General features: G+C 36.1%; 1 protein-coding gene and 1 long non-coding RNA gene across 2 annotated transcripts; both read right to left on the bottom strand.

The window, feature by feature from the left end:
• Positions 1–753: 753 nt before the first annotated feature.
• LOC110008111 (uncharacterized) lies at positions 754–1300 on the bottom strand. The gene is made up of 2 exons (XR_002282632.2): positions 1164–1300; positions 754–936 (listed from the first exon to the last, which is right to left on the bottom strand). It is a non-coding gene; the product is annotated as an uncharacterized LOC110008111 (long non-coding RNA).
• A 19873-nt stretch (positions 1301–21173) lies between these two features.
• On the bottom strand, positions 21174–23584 carry LOC18444258 (Galactose oxidase/kelch repeat superfamily protein). The gene is made up of 2 exons (XM_006854433.4): positions 21494–23584; positions 21174–21398 (listed from the first exon to the last, which is right to left on the bottom strand). Exon 1 carries the CDS (start codon positions 23010–23012, stop codon positions 21675–21677), a length of 1338 nt encoding a protein of 445 aa, XP_006854495.1. The 5' UTR covers positions 23013–23584; the 3' UTR covers positions 21174–21398; positions 21494–21674.
• Positions 23585–24877: the final 1293 nt, after the last annotated feature.

Below are 24877 nucleotides of genomic sequence, written 5' to 3'. Positions count from 1 at the left end.
TATAGGAACTGCGCCCCTTTCGGCAAGCATTGTCTCTCTAAACCTAGAAGGGGAGAGTAAAACAAGAATAGAAACAAAGAGCGGGAGAGGTTAAAGTACAGGACAGTCCTCAAGGAGACAATCCGAATCTTGATCAGAGTGGAATGGACGGCCCAGATTTCAAAACGTATGGCTGCCATTGGAAGAGCCAATAATGCTGCTGCTGCTGCTGCTGCTGCACATTTCCACAGACATTCTTTCTTTTCTCTTCTGTAAACATGGAAGGACCTCACCTCACTCATGAACCAATACCTCTCTCTCTAAGACCTTCATGAGACCATACCCAAAACCTATACCTCTCTCTCTAAGACCTTCAGGAGCCCATACCCAAAACCTCTCTCTCTCTCTCTCTAATATCTTAGTGAACCAATACCCCATCTCTCTCTCTAAGACCTTCATGAAACAATGCCTCTCTCTCCAACACCTTCATGAACCAATACCTCTCTCTCTAAGACCTTCATGCACCAGTATCTCTCTCTCTCTCTCTCTCTCTCTCTCTCTCTCTCTGGTGTTTGTATTGCTGGATTGGGTGTTGTTCAAGAACCAAACTTGAAAACGAGACAGAAATATCATGAACTAGTAAACTTGTTTCCACTATTTATTGATACTTCATTGGTCACAAAGGGAAAAAGAAAACAAGGGAAGATTTGAATTCATATGCAACCTCAGGCTGAATAAGGAAGGAATATTATGAAAGGAATAATAAGATGAGAATGAGCAATCAAATAAGTAAATTAATGGTGAGGATACCATGCATACATGCTCCTCTCCATCCTCCAATCTTTTTTCCTTTTAGAGAGAGAGAGAGAACAGTCTTCTGCCCATCTTGTCTTTTTCCTTTTAGAGAGAGAGAGAGGGAGGGTGCAGTCTTCGGCCCATCTTGTCACAAACGAGCACCTGGAATACATAAATGATCAAGAATTAAGTTTCACAGCGCAACTGAAACATAGTAGAGAGAGAGAGAGAGAGAGAGAGAGAGAGAAAGAGAGAGGTAAGTATGCATGGCTCCTCGCACGCCAGGTGCATGGTCAATGGAAGGATCATGGACGGTGCAGGTGGCATACAGGGAGCCAGGCATAGCATACTTGCACCATTCACTCATCTCTCCTCAACACACAACCTACATTTTCCTCTCACTCATCTCATCTCATCTTCTTAGAGAGAGAGAGAGAGAGAGAGAGAGAGAAGGGGAAGCAGGAGCAGAGGGGGAGGGAATGGAGAGGGGGTGGTGATGAAGGATTTATTGAGGAGGAAAGGGAGGATTATTGTATAATACAACAAAAAAGTGTTGGGAAAAACATTTAAAGGGAATTTTTGGTTTCCTTTATTTTGTTTTATTTTATTTCATTTCATGTGTGCATGTAATGTAAAGTGTACAGTTGGTGTCCTTCCCCTCTTCTTCTCTCTCATGAAACAGACAACTTTTGGGCTTTTCAACAAAATAAAACAAAATCAAAATCCTCTCACTACACCCAACCTCTTTGCTTCCTTGCTTTTTCCTCTCTCTCTCTCTCTCTCTCTATCGCTTTTCCCTCAACTCCTCTCCAAACTCGGTCTCTCTCTCGCTTTCCCTCAACTCCTCTCCAAAACTCGGTATCTCTCTCTCTCTCTCTATCGCTTTTCTCTCAACTCCTCTCCAAAACTCGGTCTCTCTCTCTCTCATTCATTTGTCTTAGTGGTTGGGCACTAGTCGGGGGTTAAAAATGGAGGGACTCTATTTCTTAGACACAGAGGGAGGGAGGCATTTGAATTAAGGGTGTGGTATAAATAAGGCTGAGGGCATAAACAATCCAAGTATCATGTCATTTCAATACCAAAAATCTTTATGATGATATCATGAAATTTTATTTTTATATCTAAATATAAAATTTAAAGCTTTAAAAAATTGTTTAGATTAAGAAGAACTATGAACTATTAAAAAAACTTAAAAATTGATAGGTCTAGATAATACATTACAAGATGCACTATTTTTTAAGATTTGTAATCTTTTTTTTTAACTTCCATGTGTTATCAGATTCGATAATTTTTCAACATCAAACCATCTTCCAGTGAATTCTTGAGGTGCCCAATAATTTAATTATTTAAGACCTCAACCTTATATACATTTTTTCCTTGAATTAAACCCCCTATTTCTTAGAAAGAGAGAGAGAGAGGAAGGAGGGAAGGGCTGAATTGAGTGCTTTGATTTTCCTTTTTGGGCTCTCCAAAAGCAGCAGCCAGCTTTTGCCTTCTCTGCAACATATTTGTCTCGAGCGTTTGGAAGATTTGGATTCCCTTTCCCCTAAAGCCTCCCCCTCTCTCTCTCTCTAAAACTTTATGGTGGTGGGGTTTCATTTTTCCATGCTATTGTCCTAGGGGAAAAGTACCTCTAAAATTTGTTTATTTATATTACTTTTAAAAATTTTATTTATTTTTATCACTTATATTAAAAAATTATATAACTTTGGAATTTTATTTATTGAAATATAGCAGTAATTTCAGTGTCTAGTTTATTTAAAGTTTTAGATTGAGCATTATCATGTATTAATAATGTCTTAAAAGATTTGTCAAATATACATTGTCCGATAGGAAAGAAACTGTCATCCCCACTATATTATATATATATAAAATTAATCCGATAAAATAGACGGTGTAGATTATCACAATTTTATTTCTGAATATAAAGTTACAACCTTAAATAATCCACATCCACACTAAAAAACCAATTAATTTTTCTTAGAAGAAAATCCTCCAATCTCTTTCAATAATATCAGTACTACATTTCCACAGGTGGCAGCATTAAATTGGGGCCATCCATTTATGTCCCATGATCATCTATCTGCTTGAAAGATTAACAGTGATCAAATGGTTAGCAGTTAAAATTGTTGGGGAGGTTTTTTTCTTGTCTTTTTTATTTGATATCCTGTGTTTCCTTATCTTTTTAATTTTAAATTTAATGGGAGGTTGGGCTTTTTATTGATAATGGAGAAATTTTATCGTTTTATGGGTTGGAAGTAAGAAGTGTGGGAATCAGGATGTCAGTAGGGGTGAAGGCGTTTCGTGTTTGGAGTCTTATGATGAGATTCCAATACTCAGTTTCTCTCTCTAGCTATCTAAATCTCTAGGCATCTCTATCTCTAGGAGGGTCTTTCTCTTTCCATCTCTATCTCTCTCTTTCACTTGCATATGTCTCTGTCTCTCATGTTGTTAGAGAGAGAGAGCATTGTATTGTATTGTATTGCATTGCATTGCATTGCATTACATGCAGAGGGCGTTCTCAGTTGGGGCTTTCATTTGCCCATATTTGGCTCCAAACTCAGTAGGAGGTGCATTTCATCTCTCAAACCATTTCTCCAAAATTGGGAGAGGTTTTAGGAGAAACAGATAGCGAGAGGGCTACCTCATATCATTGCTCCTCTTACCTTTTTGGGACTCATTCGATACCACCTGAGCCGTGGGGTAGAGAGAGTGACCCAACACCTTTCTTCACGTTATGAGTTATGATGGGGTATAGAACCAGAGAGAGACCCATCACCCTTCTTCATGTTATGAGTTATGATGGGGTAGAGAGAGGCTCAACACCCTTCTTCATGTCTTGGGTCAAGGAGAGACAACATCCGCATTGGCCTCCAACCAGACTAATCAGTAGTTGAGATTAGCCAAGCTATATATCTCAAGTTCGATTCCTACTGCCACTGCTACCAAAAGAACAAAAGAAGGATTCACAACACCTAGAGTGTCCGAGTGAGAGGGAGAGAGAGACACCTTTTTGTTGGGAACCGAGGCTATCTTGTTTAGTGAATCTTTCGCTGCTATAATTCTGAAACCTTGAAACCATCTTGCCAATTATTGATAAATTGATTTCAAGAAATCTTTGGTAAAAATATGGTAAAATTAATAAAATGTAACATAAGAACCCCAATGGTACAACCACACACTACGAACCATAATCAAATCAACATCACCACATAATATATGTGGTTTACGCAAAATCGTGCTATATCCACGGGCGTTTGGCAAGTAAATGATTTATTATCAATAGAAGAAACTTACAAGTTTGTGTGTTTTGTAGAGATTATCTAATAAAACGGTAAAAAAAACTCAAATTGATTTTCCTACCACAATAATATCATCAATCGACTTCTTGCTTTGTCTTTGTTGACAAACATCGCCGCCGCAAAGAATCCCCGATGCAATCCAACCTAATACAAGGGTACAATTGTGCTGGAGTTTGTGCAAAAAAATTTCCAATGATTTTGGCATCATGTCTCAAAATTTTCCACCTTGATACAAAATTATACCCTTGTCTTGTCAATTATATATTGTTATTCCTTTTTTAAAGAACTTAGAGAACTTAACGAATGCCATGAGCTCTCTAGTCCAATAACTACCGTGGCCATGCCTTGCTCATTTTCAATTGTGTTTATTCTTCTTTTACAAACTCCACATTCTTCAACATTCTCATCCTTAAGTTCTTGAGGCCATCTTGCCTTCACATATACTCTAGGTGAATCATTTTCTACACATCTACTGTGCTTGAGCTGATATCACTTAGAAACCCTATGTCAGTCTCTCCCACGAAGCCTTCTTTATGCTCAAAACCTTGGCTATACTTGCCCATACTTCTTAAATTTCAAAGTACCTATTTCACTTCATTCCAACATGTTCTTCCAAGTTGGTAGAGGAAGTGGCTCTGCTAGGGTTTCCTAGCCGCTTCCAAGAGATCCACTGCCGACCAAGCCATCCTAGACAGCAGCCACCTTCACCTCTACCTAGCAACTGTAGCATCCACCGCCACCACAACCGAGTAGCAGTAGCAACCTCCACCGCCACCACAACCGAGTAGCAGTACCAGCCGCCACCGCCCTGCTGTAGCTGCCACCAACACCACCCTGTGAGAGGAAACATATGTCATGTTGCAGCTGTTGTTTCTCTTGATCTTTCCTCCTTTGAGCTAGATCTAGTCTCTTGTGGGCTAGATCTTTCTGTTTCTCTTTCTTTCTCTGGTTTTCCCCTCTCTCTCTCTCTCTTCCCAGAGGGTTGGTTTCCAGGCCTTTGTTCTAAGCCTTCCTCATCTGCTATTTCATTTCTAAGGTAGTATATAGCTTCTTGGTGTCTTAAGGGGGGGTTGTCCACCCTTCTCCCCCCCTTCTCCCTCTTCTCCATCTTCTCATGTAGTCTATTCTTCTCATCTTCTCCCATTTCCAACCTTTCTTTCTTTTCCTCTCTTCTATCTCCAACTTTTGTCCATGATCCTCCTACTCTCTTGCACTCTTTTTCTTTTCCTCGACTTTCACCTCGTCTAGGTAGGCTAACGCCTAAGATAAGATTTTCTCTTTTTTTTAGGGATTTAAGACCCTATCGCCCCCTATTTAGGTCTTATGTGGTTAACGCCTAAGACAAGATAGACCTTTTTGAGGGCCACTTTTTCCCCTGTCATGGAGGATTTTGCTTCTTGTAGTTAACTCCCAAGATAGGTATGGCTTTGCTGAAGGCCACTTCCCCAGTCATGGAAGAATTTTTTCCTTCTAAGAAGTGAGATCCCCATTTTTTCCCTGTTCAATTGCTAGACGAGTTATCGTTGACCTCTTTCTCCATCCTTTTGTCATGGTTCTTCATCTGCCCCCCCTCTGGTTCCTCTTCCCTTCCTCTTCCCTCGAACTCAATGTTTTATACCCATCCTTTGGCCATTGGTTTAGCCATTTACTTTTAGATGCTGCCATTTTGGTGCAGTTTGGGTAGCATCCCAACCCCGGCATGTGTGCTTCCTGCAGAAGGGATAATGCTTTGGTTTGTTTTCAAGTTAATGAGGCTTGAGCTCAGGGATGTGAGCAAAATAGGCTTCCTTGCTTCAAGTGGTCAGCGAGTTTTCCAAGCTTCTAGATGGAGTAGGGTTTTCGATTTTTTGTGATTGTTTGTGTCTCACAAGTTATGGTTGATCTTGCTTTGAGGTAGGGCTACTCACCCTATTTTTCCTTTTTGTAATTGTAATATTGGAGTTTATCTCCTTATATTAATGAATTCTTACTCAACTTGTTTAAAAAAAAACATTTTCTTCCTAGTTTAAAACAAAAGCCAATCAAGAAAACCACAAACAAGTGAAATAACAAAGCATATATATAGATCATGGCAATGATCAAAATCAACACTAGAGAAATATACAATACTCTGGTCACCTCAGCTATTTTTTCACCAAATTTTAAACATTGGCTTGAAGAAAATTTATAACGTATTTTCGGGTTCACATCCTCTTGTGAAAGTCCTAAATCTTCAATTTCTCTGCCTTGGCGAATATCACCATTAAGATCTTGCTTTGTCAAGATCTTCCATTGTCAAACCATGTGCCTCTTACCAAACTTCTTCTTCTTCTACAACAAAATTTACCTTTTCATTCACAATTGCTCCCCGATAATTTATACAAGTTTCCTTTTCAGACTCCCTTCATCATAGTTAGAGCCTCCTTTTAAAACTTTGAGCACTTCACCTTGCCTGATAAATTTGTAGCCTTCTATATGTAAAGAAGAAAGTGAAATCAAATTATTCTTTAAATCCGACACATGTCTCACATTTTCATATATTAGAGCCATCCCAAACCGAGTTCATTCTGGTTGTGTTACTTATTGAATTATTCCCTATTGAAGCCAAACTACCCTCACATGACTTATATACATCAAACCACAATCTACACGGGCACATATGATGTGTGGCTCCACTGTCAAACATCCAACTTTAATAGTACATGGGATCGCATCCCACCATTAACACCTCATCTTCAATATAACCAAATATTGATTCTTCAACTTGGTGAACTTCATTCTTGGCTTCATCTTGATCTTTCATACGTGAACTGAAACATTTTGAGGAATTTGATCCTTTTCTTTGCTAATTTTTTTTTTTTATGTGGCCAATCTAGCCACAAAACCAATATCCTTTGTTATAAGACCCTCTCGACTTTGATCTGCTACTTGAGGAATCTCTTGATGAACCAACCTGTTCATCTAACCGACCTCTTTCCACAAGGACATCTATCCTCCAACCTATTTAATCACCTATCAAAGTCTTCTTTCAAAGGTCATTGGCAAGAAGTGCATTATAAACCGAATCCAATTTGTGTGATTCTTCATTGCTGCAACTCAATGTAGTAATAAGGTTATTATAAGACTCTGGTAACGAACAGAGCAGTGTTACTGCCTTATCTTCCTCATCCATCTTCACCCCGATGGTCTTGAATTGACAAATAATGTTGTTGAATTTATTCAAGTGTTCCGACACTTTCATATCATCTCTCATCCTCACATAATACGATTTTCTTTTTAAGAAAATTTGATTTGTGAATAACTTCGTTTGATACAAGCTTTCTAGCTTCGCCCATAAATCCGCTATATTAAATAGTATCTCATTCCCTAAACACAATAAATAGTGGCAAGCGCCTTCCAATCCAATTCTTCCCAATCGTCATCCTTCATATTTTATGGTTTTTGGATTTTTTTTGTAGTCTTTTTTGTAAAGGTCTTGTTGTACCAATATATCATGAACTTTTATTTTTCAAAGTTCAAAATCATTTCTTCCATCAAACTTCTATACTTCCAAATTGTAATTACCCTTTTTCCCAAATTACCACACACTTCCCTTAAGCTCTGATATCACTTGTTGGGAACCGAGGCTATCTCGATTACCCCTTGTTGCGGTGAATCCCCCACCACAACAAAATCTAGTACCTCGAAACCAACTTGCCAATCACCAGCAAATTAATTCCAAGAAATCCAACACCCAAGAATTAAATTATGGTATAGTAAATTTGGTAAAAAAACGATGAAATCAAGGTAAAATAAAATATGAACTCTAATGGCGCAACCACACACTACACAGTACAAACCATAATCAAATCAAATTGATACAAATTATATATGGTCCACCTAAAATCAATTGGCAAGGAAATGATTAACTATCAACGGAAGAAATTTTCAAGTTTGTATATTTTGCATAGATTACCTCATACAATATTAAAGAAAGCTCAAATTGATTTTCCTACCACAATAACACCATCAATCAACTCTTTGCTTTGTCTCTGTCGATAAACACCGTCGCTACAAGGAAATACTGATGAAATCCAAGTCAATACAATGACACAATGGTACTAAGGTTTGTGCAAGAAACCCCAAATCTCTACCTTTCAAAACTTCTCCCCACTTTTTATTATTATTATTATTTTCTCTCTTTAAAATTCACTTCTACAGCCTTCCATAAAAATTCATTTTTTATGATTAAATACCCCTCATTAAATAGATAATGCCATATAAAAGTGATTTTGACATCACGTCCCAACACCTTCATGACGGTAGAGAGATAACGTTTAGAGAGAGAGAGAGTTCTTCATGAGAGAGAGAAAGTGAATGCACAGACTTGTTAATTATGCTTGAGAGGCCTCACGTAGCTAAATTTGTTTAGCTTGTCTCTCCAGCATTAATCCCTCTAAATCAAAATTTTTGATGCTACTCATAATGTGTATGTAAAATAAGCGATCCACTTCAATGCTATCTTTAATTATTAAGATTCAAGATTAATAATTGTCTATCTTTTTCACCAGTCTTATATTTTTAGTAAGTTTTAGTTTGGAGATTCATTATTTCTATTTGCAAATCTTACCGATGAAAATACACACCAAAATTGAGGACCAATATTTAATTGTTAAAAGTTATATTACCACTTGGCCCTTGTTTTCAACAATTTTATGTAATATTAAAGTAAGAAAAAAACATTACCACCCAAGTGATTTAGAACTACAAGTGTGTTCCTTATTTGGAAACATTAATACTAATAATTTTTATTGTTGAAATCTCTATTTTATTTTATTTTTTACACTATCTTGAGTCATATTTTATTGTCTTTCCAATTTCTTTTGAGCTTTTTTTTTATAAGTAGTTTTTCTGTAGTACTTTCTTAAGAATGTAAAAAACTTTAAAAAATAATTGGAGATTTATTTTCCCAAAATATTCCTGAGAAGTTTGTCGCTGTTGACACCAAGGCCAAGAGCATGAAGTTTCTTGATCATAACACCTCTAACAACATGTTGGAATAACTTATGTTGTCTTATTCCACTCTCAACGTGATGTCCATATTCTTAAAATACATCCAATTCGGCTCAAGCCACTAGTTAGAGAGAGAGAGAGAGAGAGAGAGAGAGAGAGAGAAAACTTAAGGCAATTAACAAAGATTTAGTCAACATTGGCAGCTCTTAACTATGCTTTATAGCAATTTTTTGGGGGCCTAGTTAGTTAATGGAACAAAGAAAACATAGGGGGAGAGAGAGTTAGAAGTGTTAAAAAGTTATAGAAATCATATATTAATTATATGTTTGAGTTTATACAAGATATTAAAGTTTTTATATTGAATTTTCTATTTTGTGGGATTATTATTGTAATGGGATTTGTTTCTTAAAAAACAAGAGTTGTAATTCTATATATCTCTAATAAATCAGAGTAATCCCTATGAATGAGATATCGATCTACCTTCAGTGGATGTAAGCACTATTGCCGAACCACGTATATGCCTTGTTGATCTTTCTCTCTCATTACTATTTCTTTTATTGCATATTCTATATTATATTAGAGCAGGACGATTGATCGCTAAACGATCTATTGCTAGTCGACAATAAGTTCTGCACATTAACCTTCTTCCGTTCTATGACGAGTCGTTCATTGTTTGAACGACAGCTACGTTCAAATAACTTTTCCCTTATTACGCACCATATATTCTCTTTTTATTACTGCGCACCATATTTCCTCTTGATAAGGGTTTTAACGAGAAGCACTATTATTCTTCCAAGCTTTTAATGGGGCCACTTATTTTTGCAGGCAACAAAGGGTGCTTCTCATATAATGTGGAGCAGTTTATAAAAACCACCGTTTTGTACTTGGTTGTGGTTGAACAAGTGTTTTTTTTGCACGCAGTAATGGGTGCAACAGATTTTTGCATGCAGCAAAGAGCAACATTAAGACAAATTTTTTCCCTTTCGAATTTTTTTTACCGACGCTCGACTCTCTCTTTAGCAAATCTTGCACACAGCTGCGATTCTTAGCACCCACATGCAATTATATTGGTGACTTCTAGAGAGAAAAACAACAATGCTATTTGGGATCTTCGATTGGTAGCGGTATCTTTTTTTTTGTCGTCTTTTGCTGCTAATAAGGTCAGTTTTCTGGTTCCTTTTATTTCTTCGTAATGGCAGATTCAAAAAATCACTCCACCATGAAACTTACTATTGTTCTTTTGACTGGATTTAATTATCTTACTTGGTCGAAAGCTATTTCTCGTTCTCTCTTTGAAAAATCTAAACTTTGATACATAATTAGGAAGAATATCATGATTGTTTATTTCAAAACCTTTGAAGAAAGTGTTGAGAAATTTTTTATGGTTGCTAATAATGAGAAATATAAAAGAAAAATGCCTCAAAATAGTGGTGGTGGTAGAGATCCTACCAATTATCATGATAGGGGAAGGGATGCTCTCATGACTTTCTGTAACATTTTTTTTTGGATAATAGATTCAAGGGCCACAGATAATATGACTAGTAATTTATAATATTTATCTAACCTCAAAACTAATGAAAATATGAACCATGTATCTATTGCTAATTGTTCTTCATTTCCTATCCATAGTGTTGGTAAGACCAGTTTCTTCTCCAAGTCATAAAACTCTAAAGTTCTTTTTATGCCATCATTTTCCTCTAACTTGATGTCTGTTAGTAAAATCACTGTTGTTTTTTCTCCCTAACCCTGTGACTTTCCAAGACTAGGCTACGGGGAGGAAAATTGGTGAAGGAAGACTGTCTCATAGGCTATATTTATTTAATCAGGAGAATAAGGCTTTGGTTGTCGGTTAAGATAATTTTGATATTAATAAATTGTGGCATTTGATATTTGGATACCCCTCAGATAAAGATTTAAAATTTTTGATGCTATCTCTATCTTTGAACTCTCGTTCTTGTGAAGTCTATAAATTCTCAAAACAAACAAAACATCTTTTTCAATCTTTTATGCATGTTTCAAAGGAACCCTTTTATTTGATACATTTTGATATCGAGGGACCAGCCCCAATTGATTCTTATGCCAGCTTTAAATGTTTTATTACTTTTATAGATGATTGTTCTCATGCTACTTGGGTATATTTATTGAAATAAAAAACAAAAGTTTTTCCATTGTTCAAAGAATTTTCAAAACTGATTTTCAAATCAATATATAGTTTCTGTAATTATGCAAACTGATAATGACACAGAGTATATGAACGAAGCTTTTTCTGAGCATTTATTGAATCTTGGTATTATACACCGAATATCGTGTGTTGGAACACTTCAGCATAATAGAGTTGATGAAAAGAAAAATAGATACTTTTTGGAAGCTACAAGGTCTTTGTTGTTTTATATGCATGTTCTAAAAATTTATTGGTCTGAAGCTATTTTAACTGCTTGCTATCTGATTAACAAACTTCCAAAAAAAATTCTTAAGGATAAATCTCCCCTTGAAATTTTAAAAAATAGAAAAACTGATTTATCTTATTTGCGAGTATTTGGATGCAAAAAACTGATTGATCTCATTTGCGAGTATTTGGATTCGTGTCTTATGTTCATGTGGCTGGGCACAATCAGGATAAACTTGATAAGCGTTCCAGTAGATGTATTTTTCTTGGATACTCCTCTACTCAAAAGGGATACAAATTTTAAGATCCCATAACTAGAAAAATATATATTTTCATAGATGTACAATTTGTTGAAACAAAATCATATTTCCGTGACACATTGGAGAGCAGTTTGGAAAATATAACTCAGGGGGAGTGTTCAAGAGGTCATTTTCCTTTGCCTGTTATTAGCATCAGTTATATGTCCAATACACCCCGAATAAGTCATGATGATCAAGCCGAAGTTAAAAATACCTCTAAAACTCACCAAACAGGTTTAGAAGAAGAAGACTCCGTCGCGGCCATGGCCCCACCTGATCCCCCCATGCGTACATCTTCTCGTACTTTTTAATATTCATCTCAACTTCAAGATTTGTATACTTACTATGCAGTTTCTTATCCTGTTCAAAATCATATTGTTTATGAAAATATCTATCCTGACTATTTTCCTTTTTTGAATTCTATTTCTAATAATTCTAAGCCAGTCAATTTTTAAAATGCTATTTCTCAACCTGTGTGGAGGAAGGCCATGAAAGAAAAACTTCAAGCACTTGACAAGAACCATACTTGGGATATTGTCAAGCAACCTAAAGGGAATAAAAAAATTGGATGTAGATGGATTTATAAAATCAAATATAATAGTGATGGGTTTGTTGAGAGACATAAGGTCAGATTGGCAGCCAAATGATTTACCCAAACTCATGGAGTTAACTATAAAGAAACTCTTGCACCAGTTGCCAAGATGAATATTGTTCGTCTTCTTTTGTCTATAGCAGTTATTTGTGGGTGGTCTCTGCATCAGATGGATGTTAAAAATGTCTTATTACATGGTAACCTTGAAGAAGAAGTTTATATGAGTCTTCCTCCAGGCCATTCTAAAGAAAATGAAAAAAGTCTTGTATGCAAATTAAAGCAGGCATTGTATGGACTTAAACAATCACCTCGCGCATGGTACGCCAAACTCAGTTCAACTTTGATAAGTGTCGGGTTTCTTAAAAGTTTCACCGATTCTTCAATGTTTGTAAAAAAGGGGATTTCAGGTGCAACAATTGTACTCATTTATATTGATGATATTATCGTTACAGGCGACGATAAAGAAAAAATCATACAATTTAAAAATTATCTTCACAAGAAATTTGACATCAAGGACTTTGGTTAACTAAAATATTTTCTTGGCATTAAAGTATCACATTAAAAAAAAATAAACTCTTCATTTCTCAAAGGAAATATGTATTAGATATGTTGAAAGAAACTGTTGAATTGGGAGTCAAACCCGTTGACATTAATTGCAAGCTTAATTTAACAAATGAAAAACCTCTTGAAGATGTGGACCGCTTTCAGAAACTTGTAGGCATATGGATTTACTTGACTATAAAATGACCAGATATAATGTATGTTGTTAGTCTTATGAGCCAATTTATGCAGTCTCCTAGATCGTGTCATATGGAGGCTGTTGATAAAATTTTCAAATATCTTAAGTCGTTACCCGACAGAGGTGCTTGGTTGAAACCGAACGGTTACATTAATATTATTGGTTATTCTGATGCTGACTGGGCAGATAGTTCAATTGATAGGAAGTCCACTACCGGCTATTATACATTGGCTGGAGGAAACTTTATTACTTAGAAAAGCAAGAAACAAAATGAACTTTCTTGATCCAATGCAAAGGCCGAATACAGAGTGATAGCATCATCTACAAGTGAATTGATGTAGCTAAAATACCTACTTAAAGATATGGGGTTCCCAACGGTCAATCCAATGGAGATGTTTTGTGATAATCAAGCAGCTATATATAACATCCAATCCAATTTTTCATGAAAGAACCAAGCACATAAAAATTGATTGTTACTTTGTGAGAGAAAAGGTCTAGTAAAATATTATTTGTACTCCTTATGTTCAAAGTGAAGACCAACTTGCCGACATATTTACCAAAATTATTGTAAAGACAAAGTTTCATCAAATATTGTCCAAGTTGAGCTCTATTGATATCTACGCACCAACTTGAAGAGGGGTGTTGAAAGTTATACAAACTATATATTGAGTTTCTTATCTCGTATATTACAAGATATTAAAGTTTTCTATAGAGAGTTTTCTATTTTGTGGGATTATTATTGTAGTCGGATTTGTCTCCTAATCGGATTTATTGCAAATTCAACATACGGAGAGAGAGGGGGCAAAACAACCGAAAGTGGTTTGAGTGGCAGGAAAGATGAAAAGGAGCTGACACGCCTTACTAATATATCGTCTAACACCCACAAAACAAAAAAACCCCTGCACCAAAGCCTGATTTCAATATTCCTTTCGTTTTGGTGATTACCTCAATGCAATATTCTATTTCAAACACACAATTCTTTGTTAAAAACTAAATATAAAAGTGGTAGCCTTGGAAGTACACCTCCAGGACCATAGTTTCCAGGCCTACCCTCCAAGACTTTATTGATCTTACTGATAAGCAATATTTAAAAAACTCGGTTAGGCAGGGTGGATGAGAAACCGGTACGTGCTGGTGAATCGCCGGATTGACGATCCAGCTGAGAGAATAGGCTAATAAAAATAAAAAATTGATAACATAATAAAAAATTTAAAAATAACAAAAACGTCAAACGATAGGGCCTGATTAGCCTGTTCCTAACGGGAGTCGCCCGATTCACTGTTCCTATCGAGAATCGCCCGGTTCACGATATATTCAAGAAACTGGGACAGCCCCACCAATTTTCGAGTCAGATCGGGCAGTTTCTTTAAGGCTTAAGCTTAATGAAAAAGAAGTAGAGCCTCACTTCGAATTCTTGCCTAAAAACACTTTGAGCATGAAAAATCCCTAAGATGCCTCTAAAATCTATTTCTTTTCATGATTATGAAATGTGTAGCTCAAAAAGTAGTACCAATCTAATGAAAATGGAGAGCGTAGATAATGTGTTACAATATACCCTATTTTAGGAGTTAAAATCCTAATTTAAAAAAAAAACCATAATGATTAAAGTTGAGAAGATCGATTTAAAGATTTTTCGACACTAAAACTATAATTTTCAATGAGTTTTGAATCAAAGCTTTACTTTTTTTCCATAAAGTCTTAGCTTTATTTTAGCCTTTTCGATTTAATAACCATAGCCCATACTTTCCTAATCATTATGATAACCATTTACTGGTTTTTTTTTGAGCCACCGCCCAAAGAAGAATATAAGGTAGTTCGGATGAAAATATCCTTGTTGTAAAAAACAAATTTTTTTCATAAGGTGGAGTGGGTCCTCCACTTGGGTTACCCACTTGATACTAAATGTTCTTTAGAGGACGAAGCCGGTTAGACACTTGGAATGTCAGACCGGCCTCGTTTTTCAATTTTGTATAGATTACAAGGCCGGTTCAATACTCCATATACCAAATCATTGAGGTGTTTTAAAAACAAAAGCCGATCCCATACTCTTATGTGGTTGACTGGCTTTTAGTATAAAACTAAAACCCATTCAGTACATGAAGTGCTAATTATAATATTACATATTAATTATAGCTTGACAAGAATTGGCATTGTCTGCAATATTAGTTAATTAATAGCCGTTTGATCTTCATCATAGCACAATTGACCTACAAACATATAAATCATATGAGTATGAATCCACTATAAGGGTTTCCTAATGAAATTCTCAGAAAGACACACCATGTTATAAGTAAGAAAATTAAGGTCCTTGGACATACGCCTTCATACAGACACACATGCATATTATTGTTAGTTACGTGTCTGTGAATTTCACTCCTAAAAGGTTACTGGTTTGTGCTTGACTAAAAAATTTGGAGCTGAAAAACAATAGAGTATATGTATGTCAGTGTTAGACGGGTTAATACTTTAACTTCCAATAAGAACAAAAAAAAAAAAAAGATAAACTAAAGAACTAGTATTAATAATTTTTCGTTATCTTTCTTTGCTAAGCCTGCCCAAAAAGATTTATACTCCATAAGCCACTATTAATCATCAAAGTAACAAAGAAAATAAATTTAAAATAGTTTCAAAAGTTCTTCAAAAAGATTTTTTTGCAAATTGATTAAATGTTGTAAACATTCCATTTTCTTAAAAATTCTGGGATTTTAAAGTTTTTTTGAAAATCATGCATTTCAAGAAAAAAAAAAATATCATTATCGTCAGAGAGATATCCCAACTATTTGGAGTCAACGATATGATCATGTCATTCCACTCTATCAAATGTCATACTCTCAATTAGACTATAAGTCACCAAATATCTTCTCACAACTTCCATCCATTTTTTTTCGGGTAGACTTTCCCCTTGTTTTTTTAGAGCCTTCCACTTGAACAAAATCACCCTTCCTAACTACTGTGTTTTCAGGTCGACGTTGCACATGGCTAGACTACTTAAGTTTATTTTCCCGTATCTTATTTCCTATTGGAGCCACCACTAAATTCACTCGAATATATTCTTTTTGAATTCTATCCTTTTTTATCTTGCCACTCGTCTGTTTCAAAATCCTCATCTTAGTCATACTCATTATGTAGATATATTGTTTATTGACTACCCAACATTCTATCTTATAAAACATAGATGGTCATATAGTCATTCTATAGAACTTCTTTTCAATTTGATTGGTATGGGCATTCGTATGAGACCCTAGAAGCACATCTTCACTTCGTCCACCTAATTCTAATCCTATGCATGACATCTTCCCTAATCTCTCCATTCCAATCGATTATTAACCCAAGATATCGAAAACAATCATTTTTAGGTACTTCTTGATCATCAATCTTAACTAATTCAAAATGTTTTTTTCACTATTTATAGTTCCTACTGCTTTGCATGCATGGAGTGTAGAGTTTAAGATGATATGATGTACCTAAATTATAGGAATTGAAGGTTTTTTTTTTACTTTTTTGGACAAATTTATCAAAATACACTTCATTTATCAACTATTTAGCATTTTCCCCATTTTAAAGTTTTAAGCTATTGATGATCATGTACATTTTGACAAGCTTCTTAAAATTGATTAGAAATAAATAAAATCTTAAATATTTATTCTCTTAAATAGATTTTTTTTTTTTTGGATAATTCAATGGAGAAGACACGCTCCTATCCATTTATTAAATAATTTAGGAGTTAGTTTTTTTGAAAATATTAGCATGATGATATCAATGGAAATGAAAATTACAATAAAGTGACTAGGGTGTGGGGTGCTACCAGGACGGCCCCAGCCCCTTTTACTTCTCCTCGACAGATTTTCATTTCCATTGTACAGTTGAGTTGGGAGTTTAGAATCCTACAAAGGATGCAAAAGTGATGAGATGCCAAGGCATGGCACCTAGAGAGAGATTAGGCCTCTTTTCTTTATGTGTTGCTCTCCTTTTGTTCCCTTTCCATGTTTTAAAAAGCAATATATTCTTTATCCATGTGGTGTGGTCCATTTTCTGTTGTTTTTTGCATTGGTTCCTACCCAAAGGACTGGATGATACTTAACCGAAAAAAAAAAAAAAGGACTCGATAGATGGTGCATACAACCCAATGACTATTTGCCTCGCCTAAAATAATGGTTCCACCACTATCTCTCTCTCATGGCTATGCCCTGAGTATAGGTTTATTTATAATCTTAGCTGAAACTTTCTCAATAGACATTCCATCCCTCTCTCATGCCACCAAAGTGGGGGCTGGAGGGAGTATCTCAGAGAAAGAGAGGGCCTTATCAAAAATAAAAAAAAGTCCAGAATTATGCATATCAAGATTAGGGAGCTAGGAAATTTTTTTTTTTTTTTTAGAGATGTGGGTGGATTTTTAGATTAATATATAAGAATCATATTTTGGAGTTAGAGTTACTCTTGATGGTATGTGAGGAGGTCTCGACTCCCGAATCTATATTTTCTTCTTGCTGATTTTATTTTAGTGTTTTTGCTTCTCTTTCTAAAACACGATTGTTTTGCCGGTGAATTTTCAACTGCATCAAGATAGGGTGGAAGGGAGAGAGGAACTCCCATGAGACACAAGTCTTAAGCTCAAATTCAATTCCACAGTAACAAACAAAGAAAAGGGACACGAGCAGATGGGATTTATTTTCCTACGAATCGCAAATCCAGATTTTTATTTGATGATAACTTGTTTGATAAATATTTTGCATTCTGAATGGCTTTTTGAGACCAGAATGATGGCTGTGGATTGACAATTTAGAAAAATGAGATAATTACTGTTATTTTCAGGGGTTGGGACAGTTAAACCAAGATAAAAGAAAAACGAACTCTACTTCGTATGATTTTCATGATTAATAATAAAATGCCCCAATTTGCCAGATTATCTCAAATGCTCTCTCTCTCACACATAAATATAGAAGCAAAAGCTAGATACAAACACATGCAGTGAATGCTACATTCTTGAAATCCATCCAAAACATAAACTACAACCAGCAACATACATGGGACTGAACAAAAGATATCGAATGAGGAAAGAATAAAGGGTGAAGATCCCCTCCAATGCAGCATGCACAAAACACTAGGGACTCGGCCCCTGCCCTAGCCAAGTAACTCGGGCGAGTCCGAGTGGCCTCACCCAAGTTATGTACAAGTATAAAAAGGGCTAAATATGGCAAAAAAATTACAAAAAAGAATGACAAAAAGCAACAAAAAGTAAACTCACCATAGTCTAATAAAGATGTAAAAGATATACAATAGATGGAATTTGGGAAAATCTGATTTATAGCTAGAAATAGTTCCGAAAAATCTAAACAAAGTGAAAATAGAAAATAGAGCATACGATAAGTAAAACTCATAAATCATCATCATCATCAAAAACATCAAAATCATATATAAATACATTTTTGTATAATGATTTAGCCACATGAATAAGAGTTGAAACTAAAACCATCACAGTTTAGATATAATCAACGTTGCAAAATAACCACAACTCAAACAAACTTTCTAGTTTCACAAACAAAGCCTCTTCATTACAATGAAGTTGCTTTGAAATTGTAAATAAATTCCACAATTCTGCCCACTGCACAGGCAAGAAACAAACTTTCTAGTTTCACAAACAAAGCCTCTTCACTACAATGAAGTTGCTTTGAATTGTAAATGAATTCCACGTTATAAACAACGCACATGTGGGTAGGTATTCCATGTCTTGCACTAATACAGGGAGGCTATCCTGGATTCGTTCACAAGAAATGCCCTTGTTCAAGCAAAATATATTTTGCTAGGATCATCTTGCATTGTATGATGTAAAAGCTTAACAAAGCAATACATAATTTTTTATTCTTTGGGTACTTGATTAAGGGTTAAGATTTGGCTGTCAAAAGGCACTAATGCGACCTAACATGCATAACGCATAATTATATGCCAAATGTTATCTTTGTATTATCATGTAATCTTCTCATTGACCTTGGCAAATGTAGCAGATCCCTCAACCCCAAATATTTTGTCAAAAATAGGTATGCGCATCTCTTTTCAAGGAGTATGAAGCACAATTTCTGTGTTTACCAGTAAAAGAGTACAAGAAGAAGAACCCTAAAAGTGTTTTGAGTATGCAACTTGAGTCTGCAAAGTTCTAATCCGTTTTTCTCACTGCACAGAAGTTTTAATATGCAAGTTGGATAACTTGAGGACTGACACGCACACACACTACTATTACGTCCACAACCCACTAAAGTTTCGAATTTAATGTTCAGCGAAATATCAATCAATCACAAAGACATGTTAGGACACTTAGATGAACCATTGTTGCAATTAAATGGTTTGCACTATCACATTGATCCCAATTATGGAACCACAGGCTAGTAATATATAAACCAGTATGAAAGTAAAAGTGGACAAAGCTTTCATGACAAAAGAGAATATCACGTCAGGCTTTGAAGCAGTAATAAACAATGTTAGGAACTAAATACCACTTGTTTGAAAATATAAGTATTGTTCATTCAACAAGAACAAGAAACTGGTTGTTTCGATACCCATGCCATACATTTCTGCAAGTCTTCTTACAACACTAATTCCAGGAATTAGTTTATATTAATTAGTGTTAGGAATTAAAAATCAATTCTTTGGGAGTTAAAGATCAATTCTTTGGAAATCTAAGCATTCATGCAGTAAGAACAAGAAACTGGTTGTTTCCATACCTATCCAAATGCACTCCCGGATTGGCACCCAATTTGGGAGAGGAGCTCAATTCATATTGTATCTGGAAGCAAAGAACGAAAAGGAAAAAGAAAAGATTATATATAAACATAACATAAATCAAATCTGAGTTGGTACACTTATTATAAATCAGGAAGCCTGCAACCATGTGACCTTCAAAATGTGAGCTCCTAGTGATAGCCTTCTAAGAGTCTAAAGATAAGAAGGCAGTGAATTTCCATTTCGGTGGAGGTAAAACGGTAAAACGAAACAGAGATGAGTGCTTCTTCGATGGACTGGGGACACAATGCACTTGATCCTGAAATCTGAATTGTTGCCATGAAGAAGCTCTGGAATAAAATACAAAAGCTCCATGAAGAAGCTCCGGAATAAAAGCGAAAAACTAGAAACTTAACTGGATGCATATCAACAACACAGAAAACTACGGAAGGGTACTTGGTGCCAAGCTTGATGGCAAAAGCGCACCTAAGCTCACTGGTGTGCATTTGAAGAGTGAGGAAATGTGCATTTGAAATATCAGATATCAAAATATGATAGTAAGGTCATATCGAAATCATAGGTTATTGTAATCACTTCTCAGCACTTCATTGAGACCCATGAGTGAGGGAGCAGGAGAATATGTGCACAGAGAGATATTTGCATATATGTAAAATTGTACGCACATATGTTAATAATTGGAAGACATACACCAATATGAAGATTAAATTTACTTGATTTGATGTAGTAAAGGGAAAAAGTATAGATTCTAGAATATCATCAAAGAACAAATAGTTAAATCCACATTAGCTGTATTATTTGCAACGCAAACATGACATGGCCCACTCAGTTTACATGACAAAACAGCATTAAGCACACATAACTCTTCCTTTTTTGGCTGAACTTGGTTACAATACTGACCCTCAACCAAGGAGCTATAGGTGCTTGTTAGTAGGCACACGTAACTCTCCATCCAAAAGGAAAAGAAATGACTCAACCCAGAGATATGAAATTTAAGCCACAATATACCATGTGCTAAAGAAAAACAGAGCAACCATCAAGGTATGTTGGCCAGGACTGGCAAAAAGATGATAACAATTTATAAGAGCATATATGCCAATATATGTCTGATTAGGCCAAAAACAAGGCTCCTTTATTTATTGTCAAGGTGACGCGCAACCAAGTTATTCAATTTCATGAACTAAGGAGCAAAAGTAGATATTTTACAGTATCATCAAGCACACGACCAAATCACATCAATGGCACTAAGAATAGCAGAAACACATAGGCCAACCAGGCAAAATGATTCAAAAAACACAATGGTAAACCCAAAATTGTCAATGCTAAAAAAAAGGAAACAAAAATCAACGCAACGATACCAAATTTAAGAATATAGAGATTTCTTGGAACAGATCTTCCATCAAGTATATTGGTTAAGGGTACAATAATAACAAAACACAAGCCAAGTTCCATGGATATCATTAATTTGGCCAAAAAATATGGCTCTTCTTATCTTGACATTTCTTTAATCATACTATCCTTGTGCATCTTTGTGTGCTATACTTTAGCTTCTACATTCCCACTGAGGCCACGGAGTTCGTAGAATCAACGAGTCAGCACTGTTCTGAAATACAGATTTTGGGAATATAAAGGAAAAGAAGAGCAGAAAATAAAAGAAAGAGAAAAAGAAAAAGAAAAGTGTACGATTGGAGATAATACCAAGGCAAAACAAGTAGCCTCCTGAATCTGGATTCAGAGAATGAATCGGAAATAAATGACATGGCTTTTGTCAAATTGCGGAAAGCAAGTTACCCATAGGGCAGGGAATATCAGAATCAAGACAGTAAGAGCTTAGAAGAACCCATTCAGTATCGGAAAATGGGTTTTTTTTTTCGTCACTTCAACAACCCATCACAGCGCAATTGTAAACAAACACACCAGCATGCTCCTTGACCCCAAGAACTTTCCACTCCAATCCCCCATCAACCCCAGACGAGCTCGGAGACCACGAGTTGAGCACGATGCTCTCCCCCTCCGCTCCTCTCTGGCCCCCAACAACAAGCAACTCTTTTCCACAGGCCTTGAAGGCCAATCCCCAACCATTCGTTGAGTCAGCTCGAACAGGCAACCTCCCCAAGACACTCCAACTGTTATTGCTCTTATCATACTTCTTCACAACATTCGTTGAATACTCCACTGCATATAATTGGTTATCCACCACCGCGACAAGAGGGGGAGCATGGGTTGGGCTGTTGGAACCCGGGTACATCCCTTCGATCCTCCTCCATGTCCTAGTCTGGAGATTATACTCCTCCCCGCAAGTTAAGGACTCGGTGTGGCTTGCTAGCCCACCGATCACATAGAACTTACCATCCATGAAAAACCCAGAGCACAATTTTCTAGGTGAGTACATATCAGGAAGAGCCTCCCATCGCCCTGATTCTGAATTGTAGAGCTCGGCCGATTTGAGAAAGGCCCCATTTTTATCAGTCCCACCTGCAACTATAGCTAACTCCCCGTAACTGCTTGACCCAAACAAGCATCGAGGAAGGTTCATAGCTGGGCCTCTCGACCAAGTCTGAGAAAGCAAACTATACCTCCAAATAACAAAACCCAACAATTCACGTCCAAAAACGAGCAATTCGGTGCCAACTGCAAGCGATTCCTTGTCTGCATAGTGGAAGCATTCATCACATGGGATTCTTGGGAGTCTCATCCATCGCTGCCTCTTTGGATCAAAGGCTTCCCACCCCCTCAAATCACAAACCAAATAAACCCAGTGCTCAAGAATACCCATTTGTCGACGCAAGCTATAGAGGTAGCCACTGTAAATCAAGGAATTGAACCTTTTGTTTAGGCAGGCCAGGGTTGTATAATCGGATCGCGAGGCAAAGGCAAGGCAGTTGAGGGCTATGTCGTCATGGAGGCCAGGTAGGAGAGAGTCATTTGATGATGATTCATGGCCATCATCATAATCTCTATCACCACAACCACCATGATGCTTCTTCTCAGCTATATCGTTAAAGTTATGATTCCTCTTACTGATACGGCCATGGTCATCTATTAGATATCTATGATGATACAGTGATTTTAGCTCTGGATTTTGAGGATCAATGAGATTGGTGGTTTTCTTGGTTAATTCAAGCATGCAGGTAAACACGTACCAGCTCCTCTGATGAGACGACGGCCTATCCCGCTTGCTCAGAGGTGAGAGGACGCAGCCCTCGTTCTTCACCATAGCCGCTTAATCTGGTTGAAGATCCGGCAACAGATGGCCGGAAAATTTGAGGTTTTCCGGGCGAGAAACAGCCGGAAAAACAAGATATTTCTATCTGGTTTTTTTTTTTTTCTTTGGCTATCACAGGGGATTGGATTTCAGGCCGTGAAATCGATGGGGGTAAACCGGATCTTATAACTAACCCCCGATTCGTAGGAAAAACAAAAATAACCGGAAAATCAACCCGATTTTTAACTGGGTTATCGCAACCAAAAGTGAAACCCTGGTTAAACAAGAGACATGATACAGTAAGCACAAATTACCAAGAAGAGGAGGAATCAATCAGCGACCAGACTGCAATCAGAAACAAAAAGCAAGACTCTAGTGGTTAAGGCCGCCGGAAATTCGTCAGTGGCCTGTCGGATTACGACAAGATGGCCGGAAATCGAATCGAGGGACTGTAATCCAGGACGGAGAGATAAGTGTCAAGGGAGAGGGAGAGGGGGAGGAGAGAGTGATTAAAGGAGAAGGGGAAGGAGAAGGAGTTAAGAGGGAGAATCTAAGAGATTACCTGCCACACGTGCACACACACACACACTCAAACTTCACTTTAATCTTTGCATTTGTAAAAAATTATGGGAAACCTCCCCTCTCTCATCCGTCCGTGAATGTTGAACCGGCAAGTCAGATCGGAACTGGCCGGTTAGACCTAAAATTGGTTGGTTACTTATTTTAAAAAAAATTAATAATATTATATAAAATTATTAAAATAGGTTTTTTATAATATAATTTTAAATATTTTTTATCATTTTAACAATCGGAAAAGTGTTTTGACCGTAAATACTTAGTTTTACTCTTTGCATTTTTCGAATAATTTAAACAATTCACTTGAAAACAAATCTTGATTTTTTAAAAGAGAAAAGTTTATATAGACTCTACGCTCTAAACAATCAAATTAGAGCCTACCTCAAAAATTTCACTAGAAAAATGTTGTTTTAATGTCCAAATATCCTCAAATTGATCATCTCAACATCAAGATGCATGGAATTGAGAAAAAATGGATTTCAAGTTTTTCAAATAGTGCATCTTATAACGCATTTTTGGACTGTCAATTTTTAAGTTATTCAAGTTTTCTTAGATCTGCTCGATCTACACTATTTTTTAAGCTTTACATTTTATAAGTAAAGATCAAAATATATTTTAAGGCTAGTCAAAGATTTCTAGAATCGAAATCACATTTCTCGACACTATTTGATGGTGGGCTCCAATTTGATTGTTTAGAGCCTCGGTTCTATACAAACCGCACTTTTTTAAAAATCCATTTTTCACTAGTTTTCAACTTTCGTTTGGATGTGTTTTGTTCCATCATGTTTTAAATATATTTTTTATTATTTTTCAATTTTTTATTTCTTTTATATTTTTTATTTTCTTTTAACACTTTTTTTTACTGGATGGGACTTGCCCAATTAGGCTGGTCTAACCATCAGATTTACCAATTACTTGAAACCAACCCTTGGAAGGTTTTAGAGGCCGGATCATTTTTTTCAAACACTAGTCATCAATCGATAAAAATATTTGCACAATCTAATCGTGATTAAAAATTGATAGTGAGATGACAACAAATATTCTAAATTAATATAAATTATTTGATTAATAGTAATTTTTTTGCTGGTTTAGTATTCCAATTAGATCAAACAATTATTACTAGTAATTTTGTTGCCATTTTACTGCTAGTCTTGATTTGTACTTTTTTTAAAACTTTAAATCTTATAATTAGCAACCCTCGCAAGATTTTCTAGCATTGAAACTACATTATGTGTCCCTCGATATGGATCATTGGAAATGAGTCGTATCACCCATTCATTACATACAAAGATACATTATGA

This window comes from Amborella trichopoda, chromosome 7, assembly GCF_054954075.1.
Source record: "Amborella trichopoda isolate Santa Cruz 75 chromosome 7, AtrichopodaSantaCruz75HAP2 v2.0, whole genome shotgun sequence".
NCBI classification, from domain to species: domain Eukaryota; kingdom Viridiplantae; phylum Streptophyta; class Magnoliopsida; order Amborellales; family Amborellaceae; genus Amborella; species Amborella trichopoda.
This window is presented reverse-complemented; position numbering and strand designations above follow the sequence as displayed.

Excerpts from the sequence above, each read along its gene's own strand:
- LOC18444258 (XM_006854433.4), bottom strand. The coding sequence starts at position 23,012 with ATGGTGAAGAACGAGGGCTGCGTCCTCTCACCTCTGAGCAAGCGGGAT.